Source organism: Doryrhamphus excisus, linkage group LG14 (assembly GCF_037039965.1).
Source record: "Doryrhamphus excisus strain RoL-2023G ecotype Guam linkage group LG14, RoL_Dexc_Guam_v1.1, whole genome shotgun sequence".
Classification (NCBI taxonomy): domain Eukaryota; kingdom Metazoa; phylum Chordata; class Actinopteri; order Syngnathiformes; family Syngnathidae; genus Doryrhamphus; species Doryrhamphus excisus.
Window position 1 is genome coordinate 16,666,282 of NC_136370.1, and position 13,285 is coordinate 16,679,566.

The window sequence follows — 13,285 nt, forward strand, 5'->3', positions numbered from 1 at the left end:
TACCAAATGCAATTGGAATATTTGGGTCCATGTATACTATTGACATAATGGCTATTGACATCATATTTGCAAATGATGATTAATAAATGTTAATTATAAAAAGTGATATTGGATAATTCCTCACGGCACACCTGACGGTTTCTTCAGTGGTTGAAAATCACTGATCTAGGTTGTATGTTTGTTATGCTAACAGCAAACGTGTGTCAGCTGATCCAGCAGGCATGGAGTCATCCCTCGCGTCTGTCTTCCCCCCCCCCCACGAGTACATAAAGCTGTGACACCTCTCTGACACAGAGCAGGAGTCACTTTCTTTTCTGACGCTGTGGTCTACATTTAAACTAAACACACGTGCAGCCTGTAGATAACGAGGGGAACTAAGCTAGAGGCGAAAACCGTCCTCTTTTAACTTGTTTGTATCGCACTGTAATGATTAAAGCCGCTGTATCAAAGCAGCGTTTATACGGTGCTCGTGGTCCAAGAAGTTGCAAACTCATGGATAATGTTTAGAAAAGAGTATTCCACATTCCATCTGTTCAACGGGAATATTGCAACCACCATCTTGAGTTTGAAATTGAGCATTACTCAATTTCAAAACGATTATACGTACTTTGAGTATTCAAAGGAAGAAAGCTTCTGCCAAGACCTTCTCCATTTATTAGACACAGTGTTTATAATTAATACCGCGTTTACTCTTTCAGCTGTTCTTACCGTGGATAACTCTGTGGTGGATTTGGAAACCATTGAGGCTCTATATGAAAATGTAAGTATATCATCATTACAGTTGTAAAATAGGTGTCAAGCCATTATGTAACTTTTTTGGGTTTTTTTTTTTGTTATCACAGAGGGCTTCCGCTGATGAGCTGAGCAAGATAAAGACGCATTACGAGACTTCTAAAGAAGATGAGGTCAAACTGCTGGACAAACCTGAACAGTAAGTTGAAACTTTGAATGTGGGAGGAAACCGGAGTACTCGGAAAAAGCCCACACAAAACTCCACACAGAGATGGTCAAGAGTGGAATTGAACTCAGGTCTCCTAGCTGTGAAGCCTGCGCGCTAACCACTCAAGCACAGTGCAGCCCTTGCCCAAAATTAATATCCATTTATTCCTTCTTTCATTCATTTTCTACCGCTTTTCCTCATGAGGGTTGCGAGGGTGCTGGAGCCTATCCCAGCTGTCTTGGGGCGAGAGGCGGGGTACACCCTGAACTGGTCACCAGTCAATAACAGGGCACATATAGACAAACAACCATTCACACTCACATTAAAAATCATAATAATGTTGACAAATATTCATTCATTCATTCTTTTTTCTACCGCTTATCCTCACAAGGGTCGCGAGGGGTGCTGGAGCCTATCCCAGCTGTCTTCAGGCGAGAGGCGGGGTACAACTGGACTGGTCACCAGCCAATCACAGGGCACATATAGGCAAACAACCATTCACACTCACATTAAAAATCATAATAATATTGACAAATATAACAAAATATAATTCATTCATTAATTTTGTATCGCTTATCCTCACGAGGGTCGCGATGGGTGCTGGAGCCTATCCCAGCTGTCTTTGGGCGAGAGGCGGGGTACACCCTGGACTGGTGGCCAGCCAATCACAGGGCACATATAGACAAACAACCATTCACACTCACATTCATACATATAGACAATTCGACATCGATTATATGATTTGTTAAATTTTGTTAAATTTTCTTCCAGAATTTGGTTTGATTCCAAATTGTAAGACCCCAGGGGCATCCGGTTGAACAGGTTCCACTATATCTTCCTGGGAAAATGGGAAAAGTGTCATGATTTCACACATCATTCTAAAAATGGGTTTTAGTGTGTGCAAGGGTGCGTTCATGGACGTCGTCTCTGCAGTTTCATGTCGTCAAGGTTTAGTAGTCCGGGCCAGTTAATGAGGCCTGGTCCCAGTGGTGCCGCTCAGCCTGGCCTTGCTATTTCCATGTTTGACCAGAGCTGTCACTACGGCTGCCTGAGTCATCCCCACTCAGTGTCTAGCTCCATCAGCGGGCTCTAATCACACAGGATGTTACAGCTCCGCTCCCCTCCGACACGCCACTGTTTACATAAGTCAGGCTCAAGCCACCTTTGATCAGTCCCTGGACGCCGCTTGCTCCTTTCTCCCCGCCGAGCCGCACCGCGCATTGGCCGTCAGCTGCCAGAGAGCACCATCACCGAACGACTCAGCCGGTCCTGCGCAGGGAAGCGCGGCCTGCCAAGGACCCGGAATAGTCCTTCCTGTTAGACGTTTTGTTTAATTCTGTCATAACACATCACACCCCCATTCTCCTCCTCCCCTTCTGTTTTCCAGGTTTCTTTATGAGCTCTCCCAGATTCCCGACTTTGCAGGCCGAGCCCACTGCATCATCTTCCAGTCAGTCTTCCTCGACTCAATGTCCTCCATCCATCGCAAGGTGGAGATTATATCAAACGTCTGCAAAGTAAGAGCAACAAGACAGAAAACGACACTTCATTAAAGAGTCATCATGCTGCCTCATGGTTGGCTGACTTCATAACTGTGTGTGTGTGTGTGTGTGTGTGTGTGTCAGGAGCTGTTGGAGTGCAACAGTTTGCGGGATGTAATGGGGCTTGTTCTGGCCTTGGGGAATTATATGAATGGAGGGAACAGGACAAGAGGTCAGGCTGATGGCTTTGCACTGGAGATCCTCCCCAAACTAAAGGACGTCAAGAGTAGGGTAATGTAATGGCCTATCAATTACAACTTAAAGTGGAGCTATCACTATTATTATGGTAATGGTTTAATTTCATTTGAACATGCATCAGATTACAATTGAATGCATCACATAATCAGTTCACAGTTCCACATGTCCAAAAGGAGTAGGAAGAAGCAAAGCTTATTAAATCCTACCCCTCCATCTGGTACTTTTACAATCAGTAACTGTTACATTTGTTCACTTCCTGCTTTCCTAATATCGTTTTTTTTTGTCACATACCAACGTATGAGGTGATATGACCATACAATGACATAATGTAGTGATACAATGACATACATTAGTGATAATGTAGTATATATATATATGTATGTGTATATATATATATATATACGTATATATATATATATATATATATATAAAAGCGTGGGAGTCTTTCCACGCTTGTGACCCCTCATGACGGCCAACTCGGACATGGTGCGGTCCGACAGGGAGTTGAGCGCCAGCGTGAAGGGAAGACCCGCTCGGTTCTTTGAGTGGATATATCTGAGATTGTGTACAAAAGCGTGCTCTCGCTCCTCGTGCTCCTGTTCGTCGCTGTAGCGCCGCTGAAACTTGTCTTTGAAATGAGCGAAGATGCGCTGCGAGTGGCCTGAAGACGCGGAGTGGATGAGATCCTTCATGGGATTGGCCTACATGTGATGCTATATATATATATATATATATATATATATATATATGTATGTATATGTATGTATATATGACTGGTTCATGTCCAAAAAGAGTAGTAAAAAGCAAAGCTTATTAAATCCCACCCCTCCATTTGGTACTTTTACAATCAGTAACTGCTACATTTGTTCACTTCCTGCTTTCCATAATATTGTTTCAGGTTTTTTTTTGTTTTTTTTAATAATGCACCTCGTACCAAAGTACGAGGTGATATGACCATACAATGACATAATGGGTACCATAGTGTCAATATAGTGATATATATATATACTATGTATATATATATATATATAGCACATCATGACTGGTTCAAGACTCTTCATCCTTGTATTTAGCAAACATCAACTGCTTGTATTGTTTCTTGAATTGGCTCATCGTTGTGCATTGTTTGAGGTCCTTACTCAATCCATTCCATAGTTTGGAATGGATTCCATTCCACTAGATTCCATATACTGAAAAGCTATGGCTTTTTAACGTAGTCTATGGCTTTTTAACGTATTATTATTATTTGAATGTAACAATCTTTTAAAAATCATTTCTTTTCCAGGACAATCATATCAGTCTTTTGGATTATGTGGTTTTGAGCTACCTGCGGAATTTTGATAGTGTGAGTTGTCTTCAAACAAACAGACTGAATTCATGTTTTATATGTTATATGTTATATACACATACATTTTATGTTTGTTGTGTTGTAGCAGGATGCAGGTACAGATAAGAGTGTGTTCCCTTTGCCCGAATCCCAAGAATTCTTCCAGGCCGCACAGGTCAAGTTTGAAGATCTAACAAAGGACATCAGAACACTAAAGAGAGATTTGACAGGTATTTGTACATTCTTCATTAACGCAATATTAACCTTCAAACTGACCTTCAACAAAGTCAATGTCTTAGCCAGGACATCTTTAGTACTAATCCTACTGTAATAACAAGCTCATACAAACTATTCCACACACTACAATCATCAGACAATTTCATGTGTTATATAACGAGTACTGTCAAATGATTAAAACTTTTAATCAGATTAATCACAGTTTTTTAATGAATTAATTGTGATTCATCACCATGATGTCTGAAATATCCCTATTTTTACGTATTTAATGAACAGAATGATGCTTGTACTGCTGCTTGTACTGCTGTGGATTTCCTCATTTCCTCATTATTTCCTCATTATTATTGTTGGGCTGCACGGCGGTCGAGTGGTTAGCGCGCAGATCTCACAGCTATGAGACCCGAGTTTAATCCCACCCTCGGGCATCTCTGTGTGAAGTTTGCATGTTTTTCCGGGTACTGCGGTTTCCAAAAACATGCTAGGTTAATTGGCGACTCCCAATTGTCCATAGGTATGAATGTGAGTGTGAATATAACGAGTACTGTCAAGATTAAAGCTTTTAATCAGATCAATCAGTTTTTTTTTTTAAATGAATGAATTGTGATTAATCACCATGATCAACTATGTCTGAAATATGCCTATTTTTACTGTATTGAATGAACAGAATGATGCTTGTACTGCTGAGGATGTGTTCAGGTCAGAAGGAAGTTATAAAAGAACATCAGACTCTGTGTGACTGTGTGGGGATGCTCCACTGTGCTTCCGTCTGCCATCATAAACAGAGAGGCACGCTGGTGGGCATGTGTTAATTACACTAAAAACGGAATTAACGTAATTAATCACATAAATTTGTTTCGTCATTATTATTGTTGGGCTGCACGGTGCTCGAGTGGTTAGCACGCAGACCTCATAGCGAGGAGACACAAGTTCAATCCCACCCTCGGCCATCTCTGTGTGGAGTTTGCATGTTTTTCCGGGTACTGTGGTTTCCAAAAACATGCTAGGTTAATTGGCGACTCCAAATTGTCCATAGGTATGAATGCGAGTGTGAATGGTTGTTTGTCTATATGTGCACTGTGATTGGCCGACGACCAGTCCAGGGTGTACCCCGCCTCTCGCCCGAAGACAACTGGGATAGGCTCCAGCACCCCCCGCGACCCTCGTGAAAATAAGCGGTAGAAAATGAATGAATGAATTATTATTGTTATTTTTGACAGCCCTAGTTGTAGCATAGACAAAAGTTAGGTTGGACCCTCATCTTCAGCTGGGATAGGTTCAAGTGACCCTAATGAGGACAAGCAGTGGATGGATAGATTACTGAGCAGCCTAACCTAATTCACGGTGTTGCAGTAAATTCTATTTCCGCTTCTATGTTTATCGTCACACTTTGAATCTTTACCATCACTGGTACTTTTCTGTGGTACATCACACATAAAAACACAAAAAAGGAAAGTACACCTGTAAAGGTGCTCCAATATATTTTTTTCTGATTAATCACATTTGATCTAATATATTCTATTCATACTGTTTGGCTCATTAAGTTGAATGTGATAGTCCAGAAGGGTACGTACGAGCGTCAGAGATGGATTCAGCTCTCCAGCCAGTCAGTCTTGGCCAGGGCCATACAGAGGTTAAAGGCGATGCCCTCTCGTGCCCCTGGTGTCTGTGGTTATTTAAATCAACCAATAATACGGCATATGAAAGCAATTAGATTTGCTCTCAGCGCTCCCCTATGTTTTTTAAATCGCTGTTAAAGCGCTCTCCTCTCTGACCTGGGGGAAAAATACAAAGCGTCTCCTAAAGTAGCCAGACCCACCTCAAGCTGTCAGTCATTTATGAGGGAAAATAGAAGACCTGAAGACAATAAATGCAACATAAGAGCGCTCGTATTTGATCTCTGTCACGGCCCAGTCTGGCACAGTAGTCCTCCAGGGTATAACACGCTCCCTGTGATGCTTCACAGGTTGTGGACTTTTGCTGAGCTCCACCTATGACTCCCACCAGCTCTTATTCTGTGCAGCCGACAGGAATAAATATTTATGCCTGGTTGTTATAAGCCAGCCTAAAGAAAGCAACTGGTCTTAATTATAAAGCTAACTCTTGCACAGCGAAATGAAACAAAATGCTCACACCGAATCTGATTTCTCAAGAAAGTCTGACTGACCCTCACCTGATCCTAAAGTGGCGACTGCGGTGTCTTTACCCTGCGGCCTAGGGTCAAAGGCTATGAGACCTGGTGTTACCACTCCAGAAGCCATCTCTTCTGGTGTAACACTTCCTGTGTTAGGATTTGGGTGAGGTATTCAATGGGAATTGAACCTAAAGGGAAATTTGACTGCATTGTGGTTTATTTTGTAGTCGTGACGAAAAGAAAAGCAGAGTGTAACTGTTTTATCAAAGAACTACTGAGTCAACCACTGATGACATCATAGACGGGCGACGGAGCTGAGTAGCAATGACTTTGGGTTCCGGTTTCCCAGCTGCCGATTGGAAAAAAAAACATTCCGAACACAGTTGCATATGCTCCAAATGCCAAAAACACATGTTAAACTGAGGGATATCCGACCGAAGAGGTAATATTTTACAGTATTATACATCTACCGATTTCTACTGCCAGGTGTCTGCCAACTATCTTCTGGGCATCCCTCTTATGGGAGTACTGAAAATTATACAAGGTTGCCAGGTCTGAGTTGACATTATTTCATTCATTTTCTACCGCTTTTCCTCACAAGGGTCGCGGGGGGTGCTGGAGCCTATCCCAGCTGTCTTTGGGCGAGAGGCAGGATACACCCTGGACTGGTGGCCAGCCAATCACAGGGCACATATAGACAAACAACCATTCACACTCACATTCATACCTATGGACAATTTGGAGTCTCCAATTAACCAATTAAGCTTTTAATTCCAGGAAACACTGGAGTTAAAAGCTGAAGACTAAGAGCGTAAAATAGGACTAAAAAGATAAAAACAAAACACTGGAGTTAAAAGCTGAAGACTAAGTGTACAAAATAGGACTAAAAAGATAAAAACATAACACTAGAGGTAAAAGCTGAAGACCAAGAGCATGAAATAGGACTAAAAAGATAAAAACAAAACACTGGAGTTAAAAGCTGAAGACTAAGAGCATAAAATAGGACTAAAAAGATAAAAACAAAACACTGGAGTTAAAAGCTGAAGACTAAGAGCATAAAATAGGATTAAAAAAATGATAAAAACAAAACACTGGAGTTAAAAGCTGAAGACTAAGAGCATAAAATAGGACTAAAAAGATAAAAAAAAAACACTGGAGTTAAAAGCTGAAGACTAAGTGTACAAAATAGGACTAAAAAGATAAAAACATAACACTAGAGTTAAAAGCTGAAGACCAAGAGCAAAAAAAATAGGACTAAAAAGATAAAAACAAAACACTGGAGTTAAAAGCTGAAGACTAAGAACATAAAATAGGACTAAAAAGATAAAAACAAAACACTGGAGTTAAAAGCTGAAGACTAAGAGCGTAAAATAGGACTAAAAAGATAAAAACAAAACACTGGAGTTAAAAGCTGAAGACTAAGAGCATAAAATAGGACTAAAAAGATAAAAACAAAACACTGGAGTTAAAAGCTGAAGACTAAGTGTACAAAATAGGACTAAAAAGATAAAAACATAACACTAGAGTTAAAAGCTGAAGACCAAGAGCAAAAAAAATAGGACTAAAAAGATAAAAACAAAACACTGGAGTTAAAAGCTGAAGACTAAGAACATAAAATAGGACTAAAAAGATAAAAACAAAACACTGGAGTTAAAAGCTGAAGACTAAGAGCGTAAAATAGGACTAAAAAGATAAAAACAAAACACTGGAGTTAAAAGCTGAAGACTAAGAGCATAAAATAGGACTAAAAAGATAAAAACAAAACACTGGAGTTAAAAGCTGAAGACTAAGTGTACAAAATAGGACTAAAAAGATAAAAACATAACACTAGAGGTAAAAGCTGAAGACCAAGAGCATAAAATAGGACAAAAAAGATAAAAACAAAACACTGGAGTTAAAAGCTGAAGACTAAGAGCGTAAAATAGGACTAAAAAGATAAAAACATAAGAAAAGTTTAAAAATATTAGTTAAAAGCCTGATTAAAAAGGGGTGTCTTTAATCTTTTTTTAAAAAATATCAACAATCTCCGCAGTCCTGAGGCTCTCCGGCAGGCTGTTCCACAGGTGGGGGCCCAAGTGGCTAAATGCTGCCTCACCGTGGGTTTTCGTTCTGGGTTTTGGTATAGTTAAAAGTCCAGTACCGGAGAACCGCAGGGTCCTACCAATGGAATTATCAAAGCACCACATAGAAGTAAGACGCAGGCAAGCATAATCTTAATGCTCTAATTCGCTTTCATTTTATTTATTGAATATGCCACGGCCCAATAAAATACGAGCTGCAAACGGCCCACAAGACAGACTCTGGACACCCCCTGATTAAGAGGCTTTGTGAAGGTAATAAAACATTGTGATGAGTCAGAGTCTGAAGCGTTCATCCAACAGCTCATCTATGCTGCACGTGTTTCTCTTACGTTGTCCCAACGTGCTCTCATTTTTTTTTAAAGCGGAGACAAGTGTGTATTTCAGATCACCTCAAAGTCTCTCGTCTTAATCACAGAAGTTCAATTTTTTCTTCCCACTTAGGATCCCACAACCACCATCATCATCTCACTTCATATTATTACACATTAGGTGATTTCTAAGTGCTACTTAAGCGCCTCGGGTTATCTGAGTAGTGTTTATCTCTTCTGTGTGGGCTCCTGCTTGGATGCGCTTGCACGTCGCTGCCGGCTCTCGAAAGTTTCAAATTCCCTGGGGGGGGGGGATGTTGATTTAACACAGCCCATAAAACACGCGGTAACATTCATCACCAAACTGGCTCTGGAAACAACTTTCAAGCGTAGCAGTATTTTTGTTTTCTTCATGTCGAGATGGCGACAAACTTAGCTGCCAAAGATGCTGAGTCTACCTCTGCTGAGTCGGTCTCTGTTGTTTCCCTTTTGTTCTAACCATGAAAGGGGCTTTTACCATCTGTCCCATCATGACTAAGACGGTCTATCAGATGTTCAGACAGTATTATACACTGAACATGAATGGTGGATGTTGGATGCAATTGGCGACTCCAAATTGTCCATAGGTATGAATGTGAGTGTGAATGGTTGTTTGTCTATATGTGCCCTGTGATTGGCTGGCCACCAGTCCAGGGTGTACCTCGCCTGAAGACAGCTGGGATAGGCTTCAGCACCACTGCGAACCTCGTGAGGATAAGCGGTAGAAAGTGAAGTGATTACTTCATTATTAACTTTAATATCACTGATTAACATGGTTTGTTCCCTCCGAAAGCTTCAGTATTTGGTATTGCAATACAGTATGTTTGTTTGTTTCTTTCCGCTTTTTCCTGATTACGGAATCACCACAGCGGATCTTTTTGATCCGCATACTGATTTTATATTATTTGATATATGACGAATACTGGTGATGCTTACTAGTGGGGATTTGAACCCACTCCAAAGTCCAGAACGCTAACCACTACACCACGGCGGGTATTGCAATACATTATAATTCATAAAGCAGACAATAATTTTCACAAAAGACAAAGTTTATTGCTTAGCTGCTAATACACTATAAAAGATGGGAGCAGATTAATCACAAATATGACATTCATTCATTCATTCATTCATTTTCTACCGCTTATCCTCACGAGGGTCGCAGGGGTGCTGGAGCCTATCCCAGCTGTCTTCGGGCGAGAGGCGGGGTACACCCTAGACTGGTGGCCAGCCAATCACAGGGCACATATACACAAACAACCATTCACACTCACACCTATGGACAATTTAAGTCGCTAATTAACCTAGCATGTTTTTGGAATGTGGGAGGAACGGGGAGAACATGCAAAGGCAGAGGGTGGAATTGAATGTGGGTCTCCTTACTGTGTGGCCTGCGCGCTAAACACTCGCACACCGTGCAGCCGAGAGAAATTTTACTTTATTTTAATTTTATTTGATTCTTTTGTCTACAACGGTGGTTCACAATTCATTTCTGTCATGCTCCCCATAAGGGACAGAAATTCTAGTGGCATAATGTCTAAATTGGGCAGTTATGGAACTACTAACAGTTGAAGCAAATATTCTTTGACCCTTTAGTGAGCGACTAAAAATCAGGTAATACTTAGAGATTCTCAGATCAATCGTCCACCGATCAGTATCGGACAATTTCCTAAGTAATCACGTGATTGGCATACGCTGATAAAACACCTATAAAGCACTATAGCAGCCTGCAGTGACGCTTTCGTGCAGTCTTGACCTAACTAATATCTGCTGTGTGGAACCTAAAAATACCTTCCGGAGGTGGAACGTTAAAAAGCTTCAAGAAGGCATTTGAAGAACAACACTTGACAGAGTTGGTGAGTTTTGAATGCGAACACATGATTGAATTCATAGGATGAGAGGAGAAGTCTCAACCCCTGACCCTCATTTTTTGGCCCCCGGGCAGTCAAGGGATATTGGAATTGACCTCACTCATAAATAAATTTACAAATGATACAAATAATTAATTCATCTAATCGGTATCGGACAAATTTCAGTCCTGAATGATCAAAATCTGAAATAATAAAACCCTAAAAATCATGAATTCATTCATTCATTTTCTACCACTTTTCCTCACGAGGGTCGTGGGGGGTGCTGGAGCCTATCCCAGCTGTCTTCGGACTAGAGGCGGGGTACACCCTGGACTGGTGGCCAGCCAATCACAGGGCACATATAGACAAACAACCCTTCACACTCACATTCATACCTATGGACAATTTGGAGTCGCTAATTAACCTAGCATGTTTTTGGAATGTGGGAGGAAACCGGAGTACCCGGAGAAAACCCACGCATGCACGGGGAGAACATGCAAACTCCACACAGAGATGGCCGAGGGTGGAATTGAACCCTGGTCTCCTCCCTAAAAATCATCATTTTTTTTATTCACACTTAAAATTACAATAATAATGCAATGAATGTGTAATCCCCAATGTGTACATAACTCAATCATTAAAGGCATAATAGTTTTCCTACTTAATTAAAAATACTGCTTCAAAAGATGCAAAAGACAATGTCCTAAGCGAGAACATTTATATTCTTTAAGGCTGCTGTGGCTTTGCGGCCGTTTCTGTCTGGACCACATTTTGAATAGAGCCGCCTCAAAATTGTAGTCTTTTGGGTTTTAATGGGCCTTTTTGAGTTGGGGTATTTCTGCAGGGGAAGTGCGGTTTGTTGGAACAGGATATTTTGGTTGTTATGTTTGTGGGTTTTTTTTATGTTGTCATAAGTTGGCTCTTGTGTACTTAAGAAGTGTTCCCGATTCTGGTTGTTCATCGTTAACTCATCCATGTTAAATTGCTGACATTTCCTCCGTGATTTCTTCAGGCAGCCAATAAATAAAAGATGTAATGGAGGGATTTTACCGAGTTGCAGGTGCAAAACATCAGAAAGAGACAACGGCCAGACCTGTTAATGCTCTTGTTTTGTTGCGCAGCTATTCAGCTATTTGGTCATCAGCAAGCTAAGGTATTTATTACAGTCATTAATGACTTACAGGTTGGACCAATGTGCCAAAGTTCTGTGTGTATCGCATCCCAGGCTTATTTTTGACAGGAAGTGGGAATGGTTGGAACACGCTCAGTCACGGCTGTTTCCTGCGAGCGTGTGCTAGTCACGTCATTTGGCACCACAAAGGAAACCCATCAGGAAACAGCAAACAGTTGTGATGAGCACGCACACTCACCTCTGACGGAACCATGCCGCAATTTTCACCTTCAGTACATTTTCTCTTCTTTCTCTTTTTTTCCTAATTGTTGTTGAATCTTATTCATACACGTCGCCTTTTTGTAGTCGGTGGATAAGTGGTAGGTGCTTCTGCTTTTAGTGTAGAACAGGGGTCTCAAACATGCGTTTGAAGCCCCCGTCTTGATATGAAAGTTTAATGTTAGTGCGGCCCACGCAAGTTTGATATGGATGCTGTATGGTATCATGTACCCAGAAAAAATTATTACGTTTGATTAATGTTCATGTTAAAGGTTAAATAACTGTTAATAGTTATCCTCCCTATCCGTGTGGAAGTGGTAAGTTTTTGGCTATTTAAGTTGAAAGGAAATAACTTGAAGGCTACCGTTTAGGTCGCTAGCTCTCTAGTTTGCGTGTTAGCATGTGTCTCAAGACCCTGCAGTTGCGCAATATGTTGTAAATAAAAAAAAGTATAAATGTGACTATAGTCATGTTTTGTCATGTCTACAGAGCTCTAATAATGCTTTGTTAATTTTGTAGTCAATCTAATGCAGGGGTCTCAAACACACGGCCCGCGGGCCAAATGTGGCCCGCAGGACACTAGTTTGAAGCCCCCGCCTTGATATGAAAGTTTAATGTTAGTGCGGCCCGCGCAAGTTTGATATGGATGCTGTATGGTGTCATGTACCCAGAAAAAATTATTACGTTTGATTGATGTTTATGTTAAAGGTTAAATAACTGTTAATAGCTATCCTCCCTATCCGTGTGGAAGTGGTAAGTTTTTGGCTATTTAAGTTTAAAGGAAATAACTTGAAGGCTACCGTTTAGGTTGCTAGCTCTCTAGTTTGCGAGTTAGCATGTGTCTCAAGACCCTGCAGTTACGCAATATGTTGTAAATAAAAAGAGTATAAATGTGACTATAGTCGTGTTTTGTCATGTCTACAGGGCTCTAATAATGCTTTGTTCATTTTAATCTGAAAAAAATAATTTTTCTACCCACCAACTATATGTGGTTTCTTAAGTTTTTATTATTTGCCGTTTTATTATTATTATTACATTTATTTATTTATTACTGATTGATTGAGTTTCTTTATTCTTGATTTGTTTATTTATTTTTCATCCAAATACAATGCATCAGTACCATTATCTGATGAATTATCAGCATATTCGGGCAAGTAGTTCTCACCTTAAGGATTCCCCATTAGCAAGTAATTTTTGTTTTTAATGTAGAGCCCCGGACAAACAACATATAATATTTTGTTCATTA

The 13,285-nt window shown here is 40.6% G+C and overlaps 1 protein-coding gene and 1 long non-coding RNA gene across 4 annotated transcripts in view; one reads left to right on the forward strand and one right to left on the reverse strand.

Moving 5' to 3' along the window:
• Window positions 1-13,285, forward strand: part of LOC131140058 (formin-like) — a 56,611-nt gene that overhangs the window by 29,651 nt on the left and 13,675 nt on the right. For 2 of the 3 annotated variants that reach the window (XM_058090134.2, XM_058090136.2), the window contains 6 exons: window positions 699-760; window positions 843-931; window positions 2,328-2,457; window positions 2,566-2,712; window positions 3,965-4,024; window positions 4,116-4,236. In XM_058090134.2, the coding sequence (XP_057946117.2) occupies window positions 699-760; window positions 843-931; window positions 2,328-2,457; window positions 2,566-2,712; window positions 3,965-4,024; window positions 4,116-4,236 (609 nt within the window). Of the gene's footprint in view, window positions 1-698; window positions 761-842; window positions 932-2,327; window positions 2,458-2,565; window positions 2,713-3,964; window positions 4,025-4,112; window positions 4,237-13,285 lie in introns of all 3 variants that reach the window. The other variant, XM_058090133.2, reaches the window with a different exon arrangement.
• The window catches only part of LOC144901693 (uncharacterized), a 30,226-nt gene continuing 16,943 nt past the window's right edge, over window positions 3-13,285 (reverse strand). The window contains exon 3 of the long non-coding RNA XR_013629754.1: window positions 3-2,450. This is a non-coding gene — a long non-coding RNA (uncharacterized LOC144901693). The remainder of the gene's footprint in view (window positions 2,451-13,285) is intronic.